General features: G+C 38.8%; 1 protein-coding gene across 4 annotated transcripts in view; it reads left to right on the top strand.

Moving 5' to 3' along the window:
* The window catches only part of gabrg3 (gamma-aminobutyric acid type A receptor subunit gamma3), a 506,296-nt gene that overhangs the window by 267,995 nt on the left and 215,954 nt on the right, over nucleotides 1-22,347 (top strand). For all 4 annotated transcript variants that reach the window (XM_062975361.1, XM_062975360.1, XM_062975359.1 and 1 more), the window contains exon 4: nucleotides 20,245-20,468. In XM_062975361.1, the coding sequence (XP_062831431.1) occupies nucleotides 20,245-20,468 (224 nt within the window). The remainder of the gene's footprint in view (nucleotides 1-20,244; nucleotides 20,469-22,347) is intronic.

Raw genomic sequence — 22,347 nt, 5'->3', positions numbered from 1 at the left:
GATGTGCACAGACAACCATTTTGTCTGCATTTATGAGCTCTTCGGAGGACAAAAGACCCTCCCGAAGTTTGGATGGTAACAGAGAGGGAGAAGATCTTGTCCACTGAAGTATGAGATGATTCTTCCTCTTCTGTTTAATTCCTGTCACATTTAAGTAAGACTGAGGCTGAACAAGAATGCTTGGCAGTGTGACAGACAGGCACATTAAAAGACAGCTGGTAATTAATTTTGATTTGATTTTATTAAAATATTTATATCCCGACCCATATCTGAGGATATCAGGGTGGCATACAATGAAATCAGTTCAGTCTCCAACAATTTTAAAAATTAAAGCACTAAAATAAATTCCAGTCTAAAAACATATTAAACTATTTGGAAGACAACTCAGAAACTGCAGTTTGTACAAAAGGCAGCAGCTATTTGCTGACCAAAATGCCGTGGAGAAATGATACAACATCACTTTTAAAAGAATTGCACTGTCTGTCAATTTGCCTTGGGTCTTCATTCAGGGTGCTAGTGATAATATTTCAGGTTCCAGGCAGCTTTGGACACTTATTTATTTAGAATATTTCTACTCCACTTTTCAAACACAAAGTATCCCACAGAGATTTACAAGTACTTAATTTGATGGTTCCCTGCCCTCAGGCATATATTCTAATAAGACAAAACACATCAGGAAAATGGGATGGTGGCTGGAAATTATGTCCAGTAATTCCTGACTGCCCTCTTTCTCTGTCAGAGGTGGCTGGAACATGGAGAGGCTATCTTTGGACACTGAGACCTTGTCATGATGAAGCAGGAACTGGCTGCTCTACTCTCCATAGAACATGGAGGGAACATGGAGGGAACATGGAGGGAGGAGCTCTCTTGACCACGAAGTATAGAACTTCCTTCAGAAGTTGTGGCAGTGGAATTTGGAACATGGAAAGAAGGGTTCTACCAGATGTGCCTAGCTGCTCTTTTCTCTCTTAAAAGCCACAGAAGTGGCAGTTGGAACAACTGAGGGAAGACATACTGTACTCACCCATCTTCTGTCAATTCCAAATATGTGGATCTATTTCTCCCAGTTCTTTCAATCACTTGTGCAGCTCTTCTAAGTGTTCCTATGGTCTCCGTGTGGATGATATGATTCTACTAGAGGGCATTATCTGTAAAGCATATGATCAGTTAGTCCTACTGCTGCCATACTCTGTGATAGTTGCCAAACAAAATATTGTATTAAACAGAAGAAAAAATACTTTTCGTGCTGAATGATATAGTTATAAGTTTAAGTGGCTTCATTGCTGCTGTTACATCTTTATTAATATTTATCAATCAGACATCAGAATTGATAACATACTGCTAATCTTGCTCTCTTTTTATTCAAACTAACAAAACTGCTCATATCTCTAACAGATACATCTTTACACATTCAGACATGTTGACAACCACCAGTCTTCTCCAATATTCCATGCTCTCATCAACTGACTGCTTACCTTAATATCTCTACTATACACATAATACACGTGGGCACCTTACTTAATGTCATCTAATATATGTTCAATAACAGATTTACAGAAGTGAAGACACATATATATGCCTATCTGAATACTGAGGTCCACTACAAGAGCCCTCCTCTGTGTACCATTAGGGACAATACAGAATAACCCCTGCATTCATGGGGGATATATTCTCAGACTTTGTGTGAAGATGTGTAACTGCAGAAACCCTATTGAAACAAAGAACATTTAGCACAAAAATACAATAAAGTTACCCTGGTAGTCCTAGAGAATGCCCAAAGATAATATATTTTGTTGAACATGGATACTAGGCATGAGTGATCCATGAAAAAAATGGTTCTAAACTCACTTCTAAAGTAGGGGGTGCTGGCACTTCGTTTCTGAAATTACTTCTGAAATTTGGCCCAAAAAAGTTTTGAAACTTAAGAAAATTCAGAATATTCAAAATTAATTCGTTAATGGCAGACATGCATTCGCAGTGACCAAAAACAGCACCATGGGGGACTTTACAGGACTCTCCCACCCTCATTTTTTGAGCTATCTTCTTCAACCTTGGTACAGTGGTAGAACCCATTTAACACTGCTAGTTTACCAAAATTCAGAATGTTTCCCTTATTCTCTGATTTTTGGTGAATGTTCATAGCTTTTATAATAAACATTTTTTTAATAATTGCAGAAATCTGTTCCTGATTTGAAAGTCTTATTTCCTGTTTAATTGGGTTGTCTTTACTTTGAAAGTCATTGTTCTACTTCAGAAACTTCGTTTTTGTGGCTGAAACTTTGTTAAATTGGTGGACAGTGTCTCAGCAAACCATAATGTGCTCCATGCCCCCTGCGCAAAGACAAAGTTCAGGCAGTGTCATAAATTTTGCCATGTTTCTACGACAGAACCAATTAGGAAATGACATTTATCACCCAGGAACAGAAATCATAGTACACCATCAAATCATTCCTGACAGATGGCCATCAGCCTCTGAATAAGGAAATCAGTTCCTGGTTTGAAAGTGCTATTTCCAGTTTCATTGGCTTTTCTGGGGCTGAGAGTGTGTGACTTGCCCAAGTGGGTGGGTGAGTGGGGAATCAAGCCACAATCGGAGTCCAACAGTAAAACCTCTTTCTCCCTCCCTCCCTCCCTCCCTCCCTCCCTCCCTCCCTCTCTCCTTCCCTCCCTCCCTCTCCCTCTAAACTTCTCATACCTTCCAAGAATTCACATACCTTATGAAAATTTGGTCAAGATGGTCAGAGGAGGGCAACTAAAATTATCTAGGGTCTGGAGAACAAGCCTTATGAGGAGTGGCATAAAGAACTGGGCATGTTTAGCCTGCAGAAGAGAAGGCGGAGAGAGAGGAGACATGAGGAGGACCATGTATAAATATGTGAGGGGAAGTCATAGGGAGGAGAAAACAAGCTTGTTTTCTGCTGCCCTGGAGACGAGGACGCAATGGAACAATCGCTGCAAACTACAGGAAAGGAGATTTCACGTGAACATGAGGAGGAACTTCCCCACTGTGAGAGCTGTTCAGCAGTGGATCTGTCTGCCCCAGAGTGTGGTGGAGGCTCCTTCTTTGGAGGTTTTGCCATCTGTCGGGGGTGCTTTGAATGTGATTTCCTTCTTCTTGGCAGAATGGGGTTGGACTGGATGGCCCACGAAATCTCTTCCAACTCTATTATTCTATGATTCTAAGTGAGGACAAAAGGGGGTGGGGAATGTTAAGAGGAGAGAGGGCCTGGGACATCTGGGAATTGTAGTTTTAAAGCGGGCATAGTACTTTTGGAGAAAAGTCTGGTTCAACCCAATGCTTTTATAAATTGGGAAAATTCAGAGGCTTCTTTCTGCTTAATTTTTAAAGCTATTGAGATGAAATTTGCCAGAATGGAAGCAAATATTCATAACTCTTTGCCTATCAAGTTTCATAATGTTTGACCCATCCACTGATTTTTTGGGAATTTTCAAACAATTTTTAAAAAAAACACTACCAGAACGATGGTCCCGCCTCTCCGTCCCTCTTCTTTCCACCCTAATTGGCTGAGAGGCATGCCAACATGGCTTCACCTCTCAGAGGGGCTACAGCTACATCCGAAGACATCAGAGACAGATGAAAAAAAGGTGCTTTTTGATTCAAATTCTTAATATTAGGAAGGCAGTGAGCAGATGTTTCAAAACTCGCTTCAAAAGTGCTTTTGAACTGAATTTGAACCGAATTTAATGGACTAACTAAAAATTTGTCCAACCCTAATGGATACATTAAACCACAGATACCAGTACCATGGATATGAGGGCTATAGTATATATTGTGGAAGGAAGTAGGAAAATGTCTTCTCTACTACAACACCTCAGTTGTGGGACATTTATTCCTTAGAAGCCCACCTTGCACCAACATTGCTGTAATTCCAACACCTAATAAAAACATGATTTTTTACTTAAAGTGATTGAAGTTCAAACCTGCATATATGTCATATATTGTTTCATGTTATTTTAACCATTTTACTATATATTGCTTTAAATCTAAAATAGTTTAATATGCTTATAGTCTGTTTAAATTATTATTATTCCTTTTTATTAGTTTTATTATAGAAAAAACATCAAAATAAATACTTTTAAAAAGATAAACATGTATAACAGGTGAATATAGAAACAGCAGATCAATGTTTTCCATTTGTGTCAAAAACCTATTTTTAATTGTTCAAAACTGGTCTAGTTGATTTTGTTGTACATTTCATTGAGATCCTTGGATACAAGGCAAGATATAAATATGTTAATAAACTACACAACAATTTAGAACCAGTTTAGAGCAATCAAAACTAGGTACATAACATGTAGAAATCAGATAAATACATTTTGTCACAAAAGTTTTAATAAAAACTATGTTATAACTTGGCACCAAAATGAAGCCCATGTTGTGCCAATCAAGTCTTTAAGTACAAGCTATTCCATACGTATGATAGACCATTATGTAGCAAACAAGAGGGTTGACCCCACAGAACCATAACTTATTACCGTCTGCATTTATTTTCAATCCCACCTGAAAGATAGTATTATTGCTACTCCAACTTGAACCTTTGCCACACTCCCCAGTCCCTCTTTGGAAGGGGCAGCACTGGGCCAGCGATAAAGGAGAAACTCCATCTTCCCACGAGTAACTAAAAGTTTCTGATTTTTATGTCTGGTCTGAGGCCGAATGAAATGCAACCCATTTTTCATATTTAAAACCATTGTTGCATTTTTGAAATAACATTAAAGCATGTTTATGGCATAATGATCTTCCCCTGCCATAAAAAAAAAAATCCATGCTACAGCAGCAAATATAAAAACCAAACCTAAATTGCTACCTAGACAACAATAAGTTAGCCATTTAATGACCAAAAATCTAGCTGAAAACAAGAGTTTTCTCTGTTGATGGTTGGATTTCTCAAGACATTGCAGTAATGGGGAAAATCTGCCCACTTTTTGGCTGTTCATTGCATTTGTTTTGAACTTGGATATTTTTTATTTATACTGGAAGTCTGAGAAATTCATGGCTAGACAGGGCTCTGATAGAATAAATTTAAACCACTCCACCAGCAATACACAATTGCCTAGTTTTGTTGGTACTGTGCTAATTTTAAACTAGACCTATTTATTTTATTTATTTCAACGTGATAAGGCATTCAATTTAAGTCACTGAAGAAGCAGGCATATACAGCACAAACAATTACTGAAGGCTGATAATGTTTATTACTGAAGTTGGTTCAAGTGTAAAAGGTGAAGGTAAAGGTTTCCCCTGACATTAAGTCCAGTTGTGTCCGACTCTGGGGATTGGTGCTCATCTCCATTTCTAAGCCAAAGAGCCGGCGTTGTCCGTAGACACCTCCAAGATCATGTGGCCGGCATGACTGCATGGAGTGCCGTTACCTTCCCGCCGGAGCGGTACCTATTGATCTACTCACATTGGCATATTTTCGAACTGCTAGATTCAAGTGTAGAAGTGGTCAAATTATGGTCCCAGCACATTAAAAACATTTTAATTAATTAAGAAAAATGACTGTAGTTTCTATGAGTCATTTGAATTGTTTTTCCCCCTTCAAAAAATGGAAATGGCATCTGCTCACTTACTTTTTTTAAAAAAAATGCCCACCCTGGGCATAAATTGCACAGGAGAGATCAAGAGACATTTTTAGTCAGGAAAAGAAATAGGGGTAGGAGGGGCATGGGGAAGAACAGGTTTATGCAGTTCTTCTCCAAGACCTGAAGAAGTTAATCATCCCCAGGTAACAGTAGTCTCCTGAAATATTTTACCTGAAAGATACTCAAGGAATAATGATGGCAACACAACTTGACCTTCACCATGCTCTCTTGAAAGATGTTTTAAAGATTACTTTTAAGTAAGAATGCTTGCAATTGTAGTGTTAATTTAATCAGACATTTATTCCTAGTTGAAATAAAAAAAGAATTTTTTAATGATTACAACCATGATGAATTAGCTTTAATGATTTACCACATTTTTGCTCCTACACATCTGGGTCCATCCTATTTCTTAATATGTAGATCTGTGTATGAACATTTTGAGAGGATAATGTGTGGTGAGGCAAATTGCCCCAGGATTTCTTTGGGCTACAGCACTAGCTGGTAACTCTCAGGTCAGTGGAAATTCATTCCGCTCTAGGTGTAACCTGTACTCTAAAAAAGCTATCCAATGTACTGAGCGAGTTCAGCCTGGTTCATTGTAAAGCTGGTACCTGAGAAATGGACCATTATTATTTTGCTCCAGTGAGCTTAATAAGTGACTGGTAAAGCCAGAACCACTTCAAAAATATAGTGAATTTAAAAGATATTGAAATGACAGACAAGTTTGTGAAAAACAGTAGATAATTCTAAAACAGTAACTGATATTGTTATTATATGATAATGATGGTGATAATTATAGTGATTATATATTGATAAGGGTGATTATATGATAATGATGATGATTAAAACAAAACAACTCAACCATTCTGACTAAATTATAGCAAGGATAAAATAATGAATTATAATGTATATTAAACAGAGCAAGAAAATATCAATAATAGCTGAATGCAAAACTATAATAAAATCTAACATATCCTTCAGTTACACTACATGAGGAGCAGAAGCTTTGGATATATGTTAATAGATTGTTAAAACTAGATACTGTAGGCTAAGCAAGCTATAAAATATATAACATGCACATCTGCACATTGAAAAGCAGAAAATAAGACCATCTCTGAAGAACAAAGAACCAATTAGCTTTGTCCAACTTGATTCCAGTTTTGATTTGCAGTCAATCTTGTCTTAATGTATCCAGAGGCAAGTATATATAAAAATATTTCAAAAATCTACAAGAGGTATCCCCTCAAATTAGGGCACGGTGAGACAACATGAGCAGGGCAGAAAGCCTGCCAAGTTTTAGAATAATCAGTCTATCCACTGATTTTTAAGAATGTTTTTAAGAATGTACCTGTGATTAACCTACATTGGGGATTCAATTTGAGCAGCCCCATTCTTTTGGCGCAAACCAAATTCTGGGAAACGTGGTTTAGAGTGGGTTTTTTTTGAATACTTTGCTACAGAGGTCCTTGCCTTCCCAACCTATACAATTCTGCTTGCGCCAGAAGAATGGGGCAGCACTTTGGGGTTAGGGGAAGATTATAGACTGGATATATGAAGGGATAGAAGCAAACAGAATTATCAAAAAGCTACTATAAGTTTAAGTTTTAAGAAACATACAGAAACAGAACGGACCTCTAAAAACACATGTCTTTCTCTTGTGCAAACATCACAAAGACAACTACGCTGAGGGGAGGAGGAGACCAGCTTTACAGAATGCTTTGTGATTGACTTCCTTCTTCTGACTGGCTGACAAGAAAAAAAAAACAGCATGCAGCAGCACTTATAGAATCATAGAATCATAGAATAGTAGAGTTGGAAGAGACCACATGGGCCATCCAGTCCAACCCCGTGCTAAGAAGCAGGAAATCGCATTCAAAGCACCCCCGACAGATGGCCATCCAGCCTCTGCTTAAAAGCCTCCAAGGAAGGAGCCTCCACCACGGCCCCGGGGAGAGAGTTCCACTGTCGAACAGCTCTCACAGTGAGGAAGTTCTTCCTGATGTTCAGGTGGAATCTCCTTTCCTGTAGTTTGAAGCCATTGTTCCGTGTCCTAGTCTGCAGGGCAGCAGAAAACAAGCTTGCTCCCTCTTCCCTATGACTTCCCTTCACGTATTTGTACATGGCTATCATGTCTCCTCTCAGCCTTCTCTTCTGCAGGCTAAACATGCCCAGCTCTTTAAGCCGCTCCTCATAGGGCTTGTTCTCCAGACCCTTAATCATTTTAGTCGCCCTCCTCTGGACGCTTTCCAGCTTGTCAACATCTCCCTTCAACTGTGGTGCCCAAAATTGGACACAGTATTCCAGGTGTGGTCTGACCAAGGCAGAATAGAGGGGGAGCATAACTTTCCTGGATCTAGACGCTATTCCCCTATTGATGCAGGCCAGAATCCCATTGGCTTTTTTAGCAGCCGCATCACATTGTTGGCTCATGTTTAACTTGTTGTCCACGAGGACTCCAAGGTCTTTTTCGCACACACTGCTGTCAAGCCAGGCGTCCCCCATTCTGTATCTTTGATTTCCATTTTTTCTGCCGAAGTGAAGTATCTTGCATTTGTCCCTGTTGAACTTCATTTTGTTAGTTTTGGCCCATCTCTCTAGTCTGTCAAGATCGTTTTGAATTCTGCTCCTGTCTTCTGGAGTGTTAGCTATCCCTCCCAGTTTTGTGTCGTCTGCAAACTTGATGATCGTGCCTTCTAACCCTTCGTCTAAGTCGTTAATAAAGATGTTGAACAGAACCGGGCCCAGGACGGAGCCCTGCGGCACTCCACTTGTCACTTCTTTCCATGATGAAGACGACGCATTGGTGAGCACCCTTTGGGTTCGTTCGCTTAGCCAATTACAGATCCACCTAACCGTAGTTTTGTCTAGCCCACATTTTACTAGTTTGTTTGCCAGAAGGTCGTGGGGGACTTTGTCGAAGGCCTTACTGAAATCCAGGTACGCTACATCCACGGCATTCCCTGTATCGACCCAACTCGTAACTCTATCGAAAAAAGAGATCAGATTAGTCTGGCATGACTTGTTTTTGGTAAATCCGTGTTGACTATTAGCAATGACCACATTTGTTTCTAAGTGTTCGCAGACCACTTCCTTAATGATCTTTTCCAGAATTTTGCCTGGTATTGATGTGAGGCTGACCGGACGGTAATTGTTTGGGTTGTTCTTTTTTCCCTTCTTGAAGATAGGGACCACATTCGCCCTCCTCCAATCTGCTGGGACTTCTCCCGTTCTCCAAGAACTCTCGAAGATAATTGCCAGTGGTTCTGAAATAACTTCCGCTAGTTCCTTCAGTACTCTTGGGTGTAGCTGATCTGGCCCTGGGGACTTGAATTCGTTTAGAGAGCCCAAGTGTTCCTGGACAACTTGTTTCCCTATTTGGGGTTGGATTTCCCCCAATCCTTCGTCCATTCCGTGTTGCTGAGGTTGAAGATGGCTTTCTTTTTCTGAGAAGACCGAGGCAAAGAAGGCATTAAGTAGTTCTGCCTTTTCCCTGTCCCCTGTCGCCATCACCCCATCTTCTCCTTGCAATGGCCCTATCGCCTCCTTTTTCTTCCTTTTTCTACCAACGTAAGCAAAAAAGCCTTTTTTGTTGTTTTTTATGTCCCTGGCAAGCCTGAGCTCATTTTGCGCTTTAGCCTTGCGAACCTTTTCCCTACAGGTGTTGGCTATACGTTTGAATTCTTCTTTGGTGATTTCTCCCCTTTTCCACTTCTTGTGCATGTCACTTTTGAGCTTTAGCTCAGTTAGAAGTTCTTTGGACATCCATTCTGGCTTCTTTGCACTTGTCTTATTTTTCTTCTTTGTTGGCACTGTTTGCATTTGCGCCTTGAGTATTTCACTTTTGAAAAACTCCCATCCATCCTTAACTCCCTTGTTTTTTAATATCGGCGTCCATGGAATGCCGCTCAGTAATTCCTTCATTTTTTGGAAGTCAGCTCTCTTAAAGTCCAGAATGCGTGTTTGACTTGTCTTAGTTTCAGCATTCCTTTGTATTGCAAACTGCAGGAGCACATGGTCACTTGCCCCTAAGGATCCAACCACTTCAACTGTATTGATCAGGTCTTCCACATTTGTTAAGATTAGATCAAGAGTTGCTGATCCCCTTGTTGCCTCTTCTACCTTCTGGACCATAAAATTATCTGCAAGGCAAGTGAGGAATTTGTTGGACTTTGTACTCTTGGCTGAGTTTGTTTTCCAGCAGATATCGGGATAATTGAAATCGCCCATGACTACTATATCTCTTCTTTGTGCCTGTTTGGTCAGCTGTTGACAGAAGGCTTCATCAAGTCCTTCATCCTGACTCAGAGGTCTGTAGTAGACACCCACGACAAGGTCTTTTTGAGTCCCGGTTCCCTTGATTCTTATCCAGATGCTTTCAAGCTGGTTTCCTGGATTACAGTCTTGCATTTCTTCTGCAACGTAACTGTTTTTGACATATAAAGCTACTCCCCCTCCTCTCCCCTTTGTTCTATTTCTGTGAAAGAGGTTATAGCCCTCAATGGTTAAATTCCAGTGATGGGAGTCATCCCACCAGGTTTCAGTGATGCCTATGACATCGTATGTGTGGTGCTGTGCTAGGAGTTGGAGTTCGTCTTGCTTATTTCCCATGCTCTGAGCATTAGTGTAAAGACATGTAAGCCCCTGTGACCTCCCCTTGAGCTGTTTATTTGGGATTATTGTGCTCTCTGTACTTGGTCCTTGCTGTGTTTGTGCAGCCCTCCGTTTAGCCTTTTGGCGGTTCCCTGTGGTCGTGGGTAATATAGTGTTCGCCAGGCTGTTGTTCCCCTCCCCCAGTGGATCTAGTTTAAAGTGCGCCTGATGAGGTTTGTGAGTCTGTGTGCAAAAAGATGTTTTCCTACTTGTGTGAGATGCACCCCATCGCTTGCCAGTAGTCCATCCTCTTGGAAGAGTAGACCATGGTCAAGGAAGCCAATATGCTCCTCTTGACACCATTTTCTGAGCCAGTTATTGACCTGTACTATTTTTCCGGCCCTTGTAGAGCCTTGTCCTACAACGGGGAGGAGGGATGAAAAGATCACATGTACATTATACAGTTTTAGCTTTGTTCCCAGAGCTCGAAAATCATTTGTGATCTTTTGAAAAGTATGCCTAGCGGTGTCATTGGTACCTACATGAATCAACGTAAGGTGGGGAGGGTGATGGGGCTTTAGGAGCCTGCTGAGCCTCTGAGTGATATGGTGTATTTTTGCCCCCGGGAGGCAGCATGTTTCTCGAGCCATCCCATCCGGTCTGGAAATGATGGCTTCCGTTCCTCTAAGGAGGGAGTCACCTACTACCAAGACCTGTTTCCTTTGAGGATTGACAGGGTCCCTTTTGTGCAAGACAGTGTGTATGTCCCCTGAAGAGTGTTCCTGTTGAAGTGAATCATGTAGGTGTAAAGTGTTGTCCTCCTCCTCAACATCCCCAGTGCATTCATCAATGACAATCCATTGAGATACATCCGAGAGCCCATTACTCTCCCAAGGATGTTCCTGTTGCTCCTGGTCTATGATTGGGGATGGAGCATTTGCATGATTACATAAGTGTGACTGTGGTGATGCACTGTCCCCGTCAGGGCTATCCCCTGCGCATTGATCCAGGGTGGTCCACTGAGTGGTATCTAAGAAACTGTGGTCCTCCACAAGATGTGTTTCCTGATTGTATGTTAATGATGTAAGAATTTCAAATCTGTTGTGTAAATGCAGCTGAGCAGAGGAGTTCTGCGGAGGCTGCCTGGTCCTGCGTCTCCTTCTATGGGTGACCTCCTTCCAAGCCTGAGGGTTGTCTACCTTTGAGTTGATCTCCCCATAAGGTTCCTGATCATGGTCTTGGTGGTGTTGGTGTAATGCAGGCTGCTGATCTACAGCAGCGTGTTGTGCAGTGTCCAAGAAGAGCTCGAGTGCCTGAATGTCCTTAAGGGTCTTAATACGGTGCTCGAGCTGTTGGATCCTCTGCTCCATCAGAGTCATCTGTTTGCATTTGGAGCAGATGTAGTTGTCTAGTTTTTGTGTGAAAAAGCGGAACATGCCACAGCTGGTGCATGTGCTGGGAATGTTTTGCTTTTGTTGCATCTCTTGGTGAGCGTGGTGGCCAAGTGGGATCTTTGTACAGTTAAGTAATATGCACGCACTTTATGTGCAAACTGCAATAAACCACCTCTTTGTGTATTTGTTTATGTTGCTTTGTTTCCTGTATGTACTGCAAAGGATAGTTAGTAAAGGTGCAAAAATGTATTCCTGCTGCCTCTGCTTCTGCGAGAACCAACTGCCCTTCTGGGATCAGGCTCTGGCAGAAATCACATCACATTGTCAATCACATCAGCCCCCACTCCATCCCAGACAATTATGGACGACTTAGTATGTTAATGTTTTACATTGGGGAAAAAACTCCAAAACAACAAATCTTTCTGAAATGTTTGGAGGCTGCTGTTTTGATTTGTAAATGCTTCTGAGGGTCCATTTCCAATTACTGATTTGTAGACTCATATGAACAAATCATACGAATCTCCAAATTATGAAATGGAGATCCAAATCTTTGCACAGCCCTAAATGGAAATAAGAACAGTTGGGTTCAGTAAATGACACACGAAGTTATATCTGTCATAAAATAAAACTACCCTCTTTGCTCCTACTCACAAATGAAGCTTCATTTCTCTTACACTCACCAGTGCAACACATTACATCACTCCAAATGTTGTAATAGCATAAACCACCAATATGACAGTTCATGCATTTTTGGTGATGCTTTACATTTCATGATTTCTTTTGCAAACATTTTGGAAAGGTTTTTTTGTAGCAAAACAACATTGAAGTGTCTGTGTAAAATGTGTTTCTGTGAAGGGATTTCCCAGTCTTTTCTGTTATTGTTGCCATTACTGAAAAGGAAACACTGGTCAGTTCACTCTTGCTCAGGGTAGAAAAATCTTGTCCATAAGGTTTTGTTTGTATGGGTTTTTAAAAATCTGACAAGATAATCTGTAAATATTGTTTATACTCTTGCATGTGTGTAATAAGTATACCAATGTGCCTAACTAAGATCATAGCAAATCCTTCTCAAAGGATAAAAAGAAGTCTCTTATGAAAGCATCTCAGCTTTCAAGGATCCCCTTACACTACCTTCAGTATGTGCTCTAAGATCTAGAATAGACCTTTTGAACTTATTTCAGGAAGTGGAAGAATAATTCCCTCAAGAGTGAAGTATTTAATGTTCGTGTAACTTGGAAATTAGTAAGAAACAATACAATAGAACTTTAAATTTGTTTCCCAGAAACTCCAAGACCCTACAAGAGAAAAGTAGTAACATTGAAAGTGAGACAGTAACTATCATAATTCCAAACTTTCCAACTTTTCACTGATGAAAACTAGGACATATGTGGATAAACAGCAGAATGCGGCCAAGATGGCATGACGTATTAATACGGAAAATTACATAAGCAAGGAGAGGTTGCTTTGGGTTGAGCCTGCTAAGAAAGATAAGATGGCTGTCTCCTTTTCACCTCTGTATCTCCTTCTGAGTTAATTGCAAACATACTTTTTTGACACTTTGAAGTAGTTTGCACCAATTGATGTAAACTGAAACAAGGGAGAAAAAAGGAGGAGGAAAGAAAAACTGGGGAATTGAAAAATGGTTGCAAAAGTGGCACATCAGAGATTTAGAAGATGTGAGCTGTAGTTAAAACAAAACAAATGTTTTCATACTCTGAAAATTGGTCCTAATAAGGTAAGATGGTCACTCACTGCTCCTGCAATCTCATGAAATTCCAATTATTTTTCTGTGTTCATTTTTTACAGGTCAACCACATACAATCAATTATTATTATTTATTTATTTATTTATTTATTTATTTATTTCAAATATTTCTATCCCACCCTTCTCACCCGGAGGGACTCAGGGCAGCGTACAATTGGCAACAATTCGATGCCGATACATCATTAAAAACAACAACATATAAAAAATACAACCAATTAAATACAGTATAAAATATAAAACATAACACGTGTTTAAAATCTGTTCGTCCAATATCCTCCAACTTTATCCATATTTTATTGCTTGCATTGTAAAGTGACATTTGCCTGCAAGTAGAGTATTATCATAAGCCCTTCTGTGTGCTTAGTATAGTAAAACAGAAATAAAAGAGACATAGAAAGTTGGTAAATGGGGGGGGGGGGGGGGAACAGTACTATATTGATACTTGGTTTTTTTTAACTGTGCTTGTTTGTAAAGTGATAGCTCAACGTTTCTATGTTTTTAGAAGTTTCATCCAGTGACTACCCTGGGAACAGTCACAAAACTACAGTCTAATTTATTGACCTCTTCATATTTCTAGAAAATCCTAGCCTTGAGCCTACAGATACTTATCAGTGCCAAGGGTCAGATTTTACAATATGAAGACTAAATAGAACTGCATTGTGAAGAAGAACCTGTTGTAATATGTTACTATAGAAACTGGGGAAACTGTTGCTGTGGTAAAAGAGAAGGTGAAGAGTTACTATAGCAACAGATGGTAACTTTTGTAATTTGAGGAACTTGCAGAAAACATTGCCATTACCTCTAATGTCAGCCAGGTAATTAGTCGAGTGGAGGGCTGTTTCTATAATGCCCAAGTTGGCAAGTGTATGCATGCTCACTTTTTAGAAATAAAGAAATTAGTTGTCAGTTCTCTATCATATTTTTATTAATAAAAGTTGTTCTGCCCATTTTGAGAGGTTTGTATTTTATATTCATATATTCAATTTAACGAATATACAATGGCATTCTACCACTGCTGCAAAAGAAAATATTCAGAGATGGGTTAATTTCTTTCAGTTTCTACAGTTTCTGAGCTTTTTGGAACGTAAGTTCATTCTGTCTCATTTCTATATCAGTTTGCAATTTTTAAAAAAGTTTATGTGTTTTCTCTAATATTTTTCTCCAGATGAATATATTAGGTTAATGTATAATGCATAAAATACTGTACATTCATTAAGAAATCTGCAGACATAATTGCACACAATGTTACAAATGTCTGAATTAGGAAATATCCAGATATCCCAACTAATTCATTTTCATGTATTTTTGTCAGAAAAGTACATTACAATATTTGGAAATGTACACAAAAAACATTAAAAGATTATTTGCATTAGTGCAGCAGATTATTTCAAAAAGTTTGACTAAAATTGATTCATATTGAAATATGAACCAAATGATCTAGCCCCCTTTTACTGATTTATTTAATTAATTTATATGGACTTGGGAGAAAGGTGGAATATAAATAAGTCTAGAAATATAGGTTAAAAAGTAGACCCCCAAAACCTGGGTCAACTTATCTTTCAAGAAATGAAAGTACTGAAACTTATCCACAAAAAAAGTAACCATCCTCTTCTCTGAGAAGTTATCTGCTTCCTAAGAGAATCTCAAAGGAAGCACCAACCATCTCTACTCTCTCCATTGTTGCTCTGCTTCTGGCCTTTTTGAATGACTGGTTGCGGATGGCAGTGGTTGTGGCTGGGAACAGCTGCACCTCTAAAGCAGCAATTGTGCTTTCCCAACTCTGCAGAATGACCCTTGATTTATCTATAGATCATACCAAAATCCAACATTTTGGTCCCAAAACCTGCCTGTGACTTATAAATGAAGTTGACTTATGCCTTCCCCAGTAAGATATGACTGCTGCTGCTGCTCAGTCGTTTAGTCGTCTGACTCCTCGTGACCTCATGGACCAGTCCACGCCAGAGCTCCCTGCCGGCCATCACCGCCCCCAGTTCCTTCAAGGTCAACCCAGTCACTTCAAGGATACCATCCATCCATCTTGCCCTTGGTGGGCCTCTCTTCCTTTTTCCTTCCATTTTCCCCAGCATCGTGACTTTTCCAAGCTTTCCTGTCTCCTCACGATGTGGCCAAAATACTTCAGCTTTGCCTCTAATATCCTTCCCTCCAGTGAGCAGCTGGGCATTATTTCCTGGAGGATGGACTGGTTGGATCTTCTTGCGGTCGAAGGCACTCTCAGGATTTTCCTCCAGCACCAGAGTTCAAAAGCGTCTATCTTCCTTCGCTCAGCGTTCCTTATGGTCTAGCTCTCACATCCATAGGTTACTATGGGGAATACCATTGCTTTTACTATATGGACCTTCGTTGCCAGTGTGATGTCTCTGCGCTTCACTATTTTGTTAGGGTTGGCCATTGCTCTCCTCCCAAGAAGTAAACATCTTCTGATTTCCTGGCTGCAGTCTGCATCTGCAGTGATCTTCACACCTAGAAATATAAAGTCTGTCACTGTCTCCACGTTTTCTCCCTCTATTTGCCAGTTATCAATAGGTGTAGTTGCCATGATCTTGGTTTTCTTGACGTTTAATTGCAACCCAGCTTTTGCACTTTCTTCTTTCACCTTGGTGATAAGGGTCCTCAGCTCCTCCTCGCTTTCGGCCATCAGAGTAGTATCATCTGCATACCTAAGGTTGTTAATGTTTCTTCCAGCAATTTTAACTCCAGCTTTGGATTCCTCAAGACCCGGATGTCGCATGATGTGTTCTGTGTACAAGTTGAATAGGGAGGGTGAAAGTATGCAGCCCTGCCGCACTCCTTTCTCAATCTTGAACCAGTCTGTTGTTCTGTGATCTGTTCTTACTGTGGCTACTAGGTCTTTATACAGATTTCTCAGGAGACAGACAAGGTGACTTGGTATCCCCATACCACCAAGAACATGCCATAGTTTATTATGATCCACACAGTCGAAGGCTTTAGAATAGTCAATAAAGCAGAAGTAGATGTTTTTCTGAAACTCCCTGGCTTCCTCCATTATCCAGCAGATATTGGCAATTTGGTCTCTCATTCCTCTGCCTTTTCTGAACCCAGCTTGGACATCTGGCAACTCTCGCTCCATGTATTGCTGGAGTCTGCCTTGCAGGATCTTGAGCATTACTTTACTGGCATGGGAAATAAGTGCCACTGTACGGAAGTTTGAGCATTCTTTAGTGTTTCCCTTTTTTGGTATGGGGATATAAATTTATTTTTTTACAATCTGATGGCCAATCTTGTGTTTTCCATATTTGCTGGCATATGGCATGCATCACCTTGACAGTATCACCTTCCAAGATTTTAAACAGCTCAGCTGGGATCCCGTCGTCTCCTGCTGCCTTGTTGTTAGCAATGCTTCTTAAGATATGACTAGTAGCAATTAATAGGCATATCTTCAGTAAGTTTACCTAATCCTCTTTTACAGTTCTCTGAATTAGTGGCCATCATCACATCTTTGGTTGTTAAAATTCAGAGTTTAATTACCCTGTATACTCATGTATAAGTGAAAAAAACAACAACACAAAAACCTGGGTCAACTTATCTATGGGTCAACCTGTGTACTGTGCCATAACTCTCTGTGAAATGATCTTCGACTTATGGACAAGTCCATAATTTTGGCCCCCAAACCTGCCATCAACTTATACAGAGGTTGACTTACACATGAAAATATATTATAGGTACAGTGAGAGGAATCATCCACCCACTTCTTTCTAGAAGTCTTGAGAAGTACAGATAGAATATGTGGATAGAATAGATTTTTTTACATCTGAGTTTGTTTCTTGTGTGTTTATTCTGTCCCTAAAACTTTCTAAATAAGTGAGCAAATCTACAAAAGGTCTGCACTATTATGCACATTTTGTTGTAAAAGTAACATTTTAGATACACATCACTGTATGCTTTTCAACCAAAATCTGCAACATAAAAGAGCTTAATGAGAAGAATAACTATTCTGTTCTCATTTGCTGATTACTTTAGGGATTACAAACCACTGAATGAAATGCTTGAGCAACCCTAAATTACAGTAATGTCAGTCTTATATAAAAGTGAACCTATATAAGCCATGTAGTAGGATTTTTGCTTTGCAGTTTTGTGGAGAAAGACAGTATGACCCTACTACATACACAGGTTATTGGAGGTCAGTCACACTAATTGCAGCAGAATGTATTCCCCCCCAAAAGACCCTTTGCATTCTCAGAAATTACATAAACTCCAATATTGCTCCCTGACTCAATACAAAGAGAAATTTTACTACTGACAGAACACTATAAACGAGCCAGGGCTTCATTGAGTTGCTGGCCTTTTCTTGCTTCTGCAGACACTTTAATCTTGAAACTAGAATACTTCACCATAGAAATATATTACATTATGCACAGAATGCAATTACTAAGAGAAGAATGAAACATAAATGATCATTTTTAAAATATCATAACTCAGTCAAAGCTGGGTCAAGTGAGATCCTGAAAATGGCAAAATGTAATAGACCCTGCATTATGAAAACAATTGTCTTTAACCAAATCAGTTAGAAATATATTTCCTGAAAATTTGCCTCTAAAAGTGCATCTACTCTAAATTGGGGGGGGGGGGAGCCTGCATCTAGTCAGTTTTTAAGAAATTTCAACTTATAAATGAAAATATTTGGGGTGTTATTTATAAACGTTATTTGTTGCTTGTAAACAATGTATGTTCTACAGTGCACTATTAATATAATACAGTTCTCAATAAGTTTTTAAAGAAATCGTTCAAGACAATTCATTACTCTAATGACCAATAGACTACTGAAAGGATAAAACACTGAAAGAAAAATTGACATCGGAATCACTTTCCTGGCATACATATGGACTTTTATGATAGCAGAGAACAATTCTCCCATTCAGAGAAGCAATGGGATTCATCAACTAGGCCATTAATGTATTCCTTTCTCTATCGAATAAAAAGTCCCAAACTCAAACTGCAGCAATAAATGGCCTTTCCAATATCACTAGCTGACATATAGATCAATTTTCCAACAGTTACTGAGTTCACATATAGCTATTTTCCAAAACTGTTGACAGAATGCCTTAAAACACTTTAAAATATGCTGTAAACTAAAGTCACCATAGTCATTCAGAGTCATGTCTTAATTTTGTAGTTAAAAACCACTTTGCTTTACAACCTGCTTCATAATTTATGTTGGACAATTGATATCAGAGACATGGTTAATTGTTTCATTTGTCAGCAGGATTGTTTTTATTGTTTCTTCCATTTTGTTAAGACATGTTACAAAATGCTCTCTTTTACTGGTACATCTGGTAAATAACAGGTTCATCTAATGACCATCATTTTCTGGTTAAAAATAGTCTATTAATGCTTACAAGGTGCAAATATACAAATATAGGCTACACTTTCTCAAGCTGGAGGGCATTGTTGGAATATATTCAGTTTAATATGGCTAAATGGAGATGCTGAGAAATATAAAAGATTAAACATGACCAGCAATTACAGGCAACATTTGATGAGTACAATGTGTACTTTAAGATACTATGTGTGATTAATTGAATTATTGAGGTATTTGTTAACATTATATTCCATTTTTAGAATACAGATCCTTCCAAAGTGGTCTACTAGTAAAATTAAAAACTGAAATCCATCCCAACAGCTGTGAAGTAAAATCCCTGTTGGTGCAATTATGATGGATTATGTTTTGTGCAAGCATTAGAGCAGAGATGCACAGTTGCAGAGGGTTTGGGAACTTTTTTTTAATGTTAACCAAAAGGACTATCTATGCTGCCTGGGGCAATACGGGACACTTTAATGTGACTGGACTTTCCTGGGCTGTTTTCAGGTACCCCCCCCCCCCCATTCATGTTTGAAAACAGGCCTCCACAGGCCTAAAATAGCCCAGAGATGTGGGACCATAGAATAATCTGAAGATGTGGAAGCAATTGGCAACTGCAGAACATGAAAACTGGTGTCTAACAAGGTATTGGATACCATTAGAAATGTACAACAAAAGCTGCTTACACAGTTGAAAACGGGTCCCAAATACAAACATCACAACATTGAAACATAACTTCTTGGGCTGTTTACCACAGGGCATTTAGTGTTTGCTATCAATGTAGTCAAACAGAAGGATACAAACTTGTATACACATTTACAGAAGATGGTGATAAGATGGGGAATAGAGTCAAAACAGATGGATTTCTATGGAAAAACAGTTCCATATTTAGGGAGGAAAAAACCAGATGTGTAAATATAGACTGGGTGACAACTGACTTGACAGCAAACAATACCAGGGAAAGGGATCTCAATTTGAAGTCCACTGACTAAACATGCCAATTGTGTGATATAGTGGCTGAACAGGTCCAACCACTTTTAGGTTGCCTCAACAGAAATATAATATCCACTTGGTGAGAAGGAATTGTATCACTCAGTTCTACTTTTGTTAGACCACACCAAAAGTACAGCATCTATGTCTGGACATGCCTATTTCAGGAGAATACAACAAAGTAGAATAGCCAATAGAGAGTACTAAGGATGGTTAGGAGTCTGGAAAACAAACTCTCAGAAGATAGATGGAAGAAAAAGTACTTTTAGCTTGCTTCCTGTTTTTTTCCTGCTACACATCCTCTGTCACGTTTACAGATTGGCTGTTTTTTTTATCTTTTTCTAGAATGGTGGCAGGTATGGTGGCAGATATGTCACCCCACCTATTGGCAAGAGTTGTTGAAGGTCTCCTCTATTATTCATTAATAAGGTTGTCATTTTAATTATCCCAAAACAAGTCTCTTTCCTCTTTATTTCTAGGAATATGGGCAGAAAATGAAATGTGATGATTTTTACAAATGCATTAGACTTGTAAATATTTGATTATAATCTTTTCTGATTGCAGGAATACCAAATTGATATATTTTTTGCTCAGACATGGACTGACAGCCGTCTCCGTTTTAACAGCACCATGAAAAGAAGTCTCACCCTGAATAGCAACATGGTTGGGTTAATTTGGATCCCAGATACCATCTTCAGGAATTCTAAAACTGCAGAAGCTCATTGGATTACTACACCCAACCAGCTCTTGAGAATATGGAATGATGGGAAAATCTTGTATACTTTAAGGTAGGAAGCCAATTTATTTGCCTATTAATGAATGACACCATTAGTGCATTTCAGTCTTATAAATTACTGTTTAGAGGCAGATAAATCTTCATTTAAACTGTATTCCAACAACTTGGTCTAATTCTGAAATGAGTTGAACTGTTCAGGCAACCTAGCATATCACTTGACTTATCCACAACATGACTTGTGATCATATACTACAAAAACATCTATTGTTGTCAGAAAGGGCAGGATTTGCCATTCACCTCCAATTGCAAAAAAAAAGAAAAAGACAAAGAAAAGAAAGAAAGAAAACAAAAAGTAAATTCAAAAGTTAATCTATTATTAAACTGTTCTGCAAATTGTTGGTGTGTTGTAGTATTCACACAAAAATTCAGATTTTTTCAGTTACTTTTATTGAAGGGTCTAAGCCAGGGGTCCTCAAACTTTTAAAGGAAAGGGCCAGTCTACAATCCTTCAGACTATGGAGGGGCCGAATTATCATTTGGAAAAAAAAACCGAACCAATTCCTATGCACACTGCACATGTCTTATTCGTAGTGCAAAACAACAACAACAATGAAAGAACAATACAATATTTAAAAATGAAAACAATCTTAACCAACATAAACCTATCAGGATTTCAGTGGAAAGTGTGGGCCTGCTACTGGCCAATGAGATAGTCAAGTGAATTAGGATTATTGTTGTTGTTGTTGTTGTGTGCCTTCAAGTCATTTCAGAATTTGGGTGAGCCTAAGTCTAAAATTAATTATTTATTAGGAGAGAATACTTCTGGAACATGGCCACACAGCCCGAAAGACATACAACAACCCAATTATTTATTTATTTACTACATTTATTTACTACATTTATATCCCACCCTTCTCACCCCGAAGGGGACTCAGAGCAGCTGTATGTACATACAATATATTATATTATTAGCATAGCAAAATATTAGCATTATACATTACTATATTGAACTATACCACTATACTGTAATACTATATGTAATATATAACATATAATTAATATTATTATATGGTATTATTATTAGTATTATATTGTATAACATAATATTTTTATCAATATTGTATGTATATACAATATATTATATTATTAAAACTGATATAAAAATATATTATAAAACTGAGGGCGGGGGCCAGGAAAATGACCTTGAAGGGCCGCATCCGGCCCCCGGGCCTTAGTTTGGGGACCCCTGGTCTAAGCATATGCAGAATTATCTATACACATAAGAAGGTAAATAAAGTTAATGCTTGTTAGCTGGTTCAATAGAAGTTTATATGTCTTTATGAGGCTGTAGATGATCATTGCAGTTCTCCCATATCTGGAAATTGTGCTGGGTTCTTCCTTTACATATAGTCTGGAAATAAATACCTGGAAGTATGATGTCATAAATGCTAACAGAATTACACTATTGCATATTAGCCTAAAATATAGTTTTAACAATGGCTACAAACTGATTTGATGATAATTTATTAAGTCAAACTGATTGTAGGTAGTTGTGAAACTAAAAGAAAAGAAAAATGCCCAAGCAAGAAAGTCAGAAGGGAAAACACATGAACCCATGGATTGCTGCTAGTCATACCACTTCATCACATAACTTAAATTCCACAGAGTTCTACACTTAAAATCTGGTATTCCACTGGTCCACTACATTCGATTTGGCTAAAATGCAGTTTTTGAGTCTTTTAAACATTGAGGGCAGCATTTTTTTCCCAACATATCAGGAAGAGCTGAGGAAATGGATTTTCCCCAAAACTCTGGATGTTTTGCCAAATTTCTAATGAAGTGGCACTCATTGCTCTCAGGTTATTATCACCCAATTTGGGGGAGGAGTCAAAATAAACTTTTTTGGGCAATTTCCATCATTTCCTTTTGCT

The sequence above is a fragment of the Anolis carolinensis genome, chromosome 3, assembly GCF_035594765.1.
Source record: "Anolis carolinensis isolate JA03-04 chromosome 3, rAnoCar3.1.pri, whole genome shotgun sequence".
NCBI lineage: Eukaryota > Metazoa > Chordata > Lepidosauria > Squamata > Dactyloidae > Anolis > Anolis carolinensis.
The sequence above is the reverse complement of the archived record's forward strand: the minus strand, read 5'-3'. Positions and strand labels throughout refer to the sequence as shown.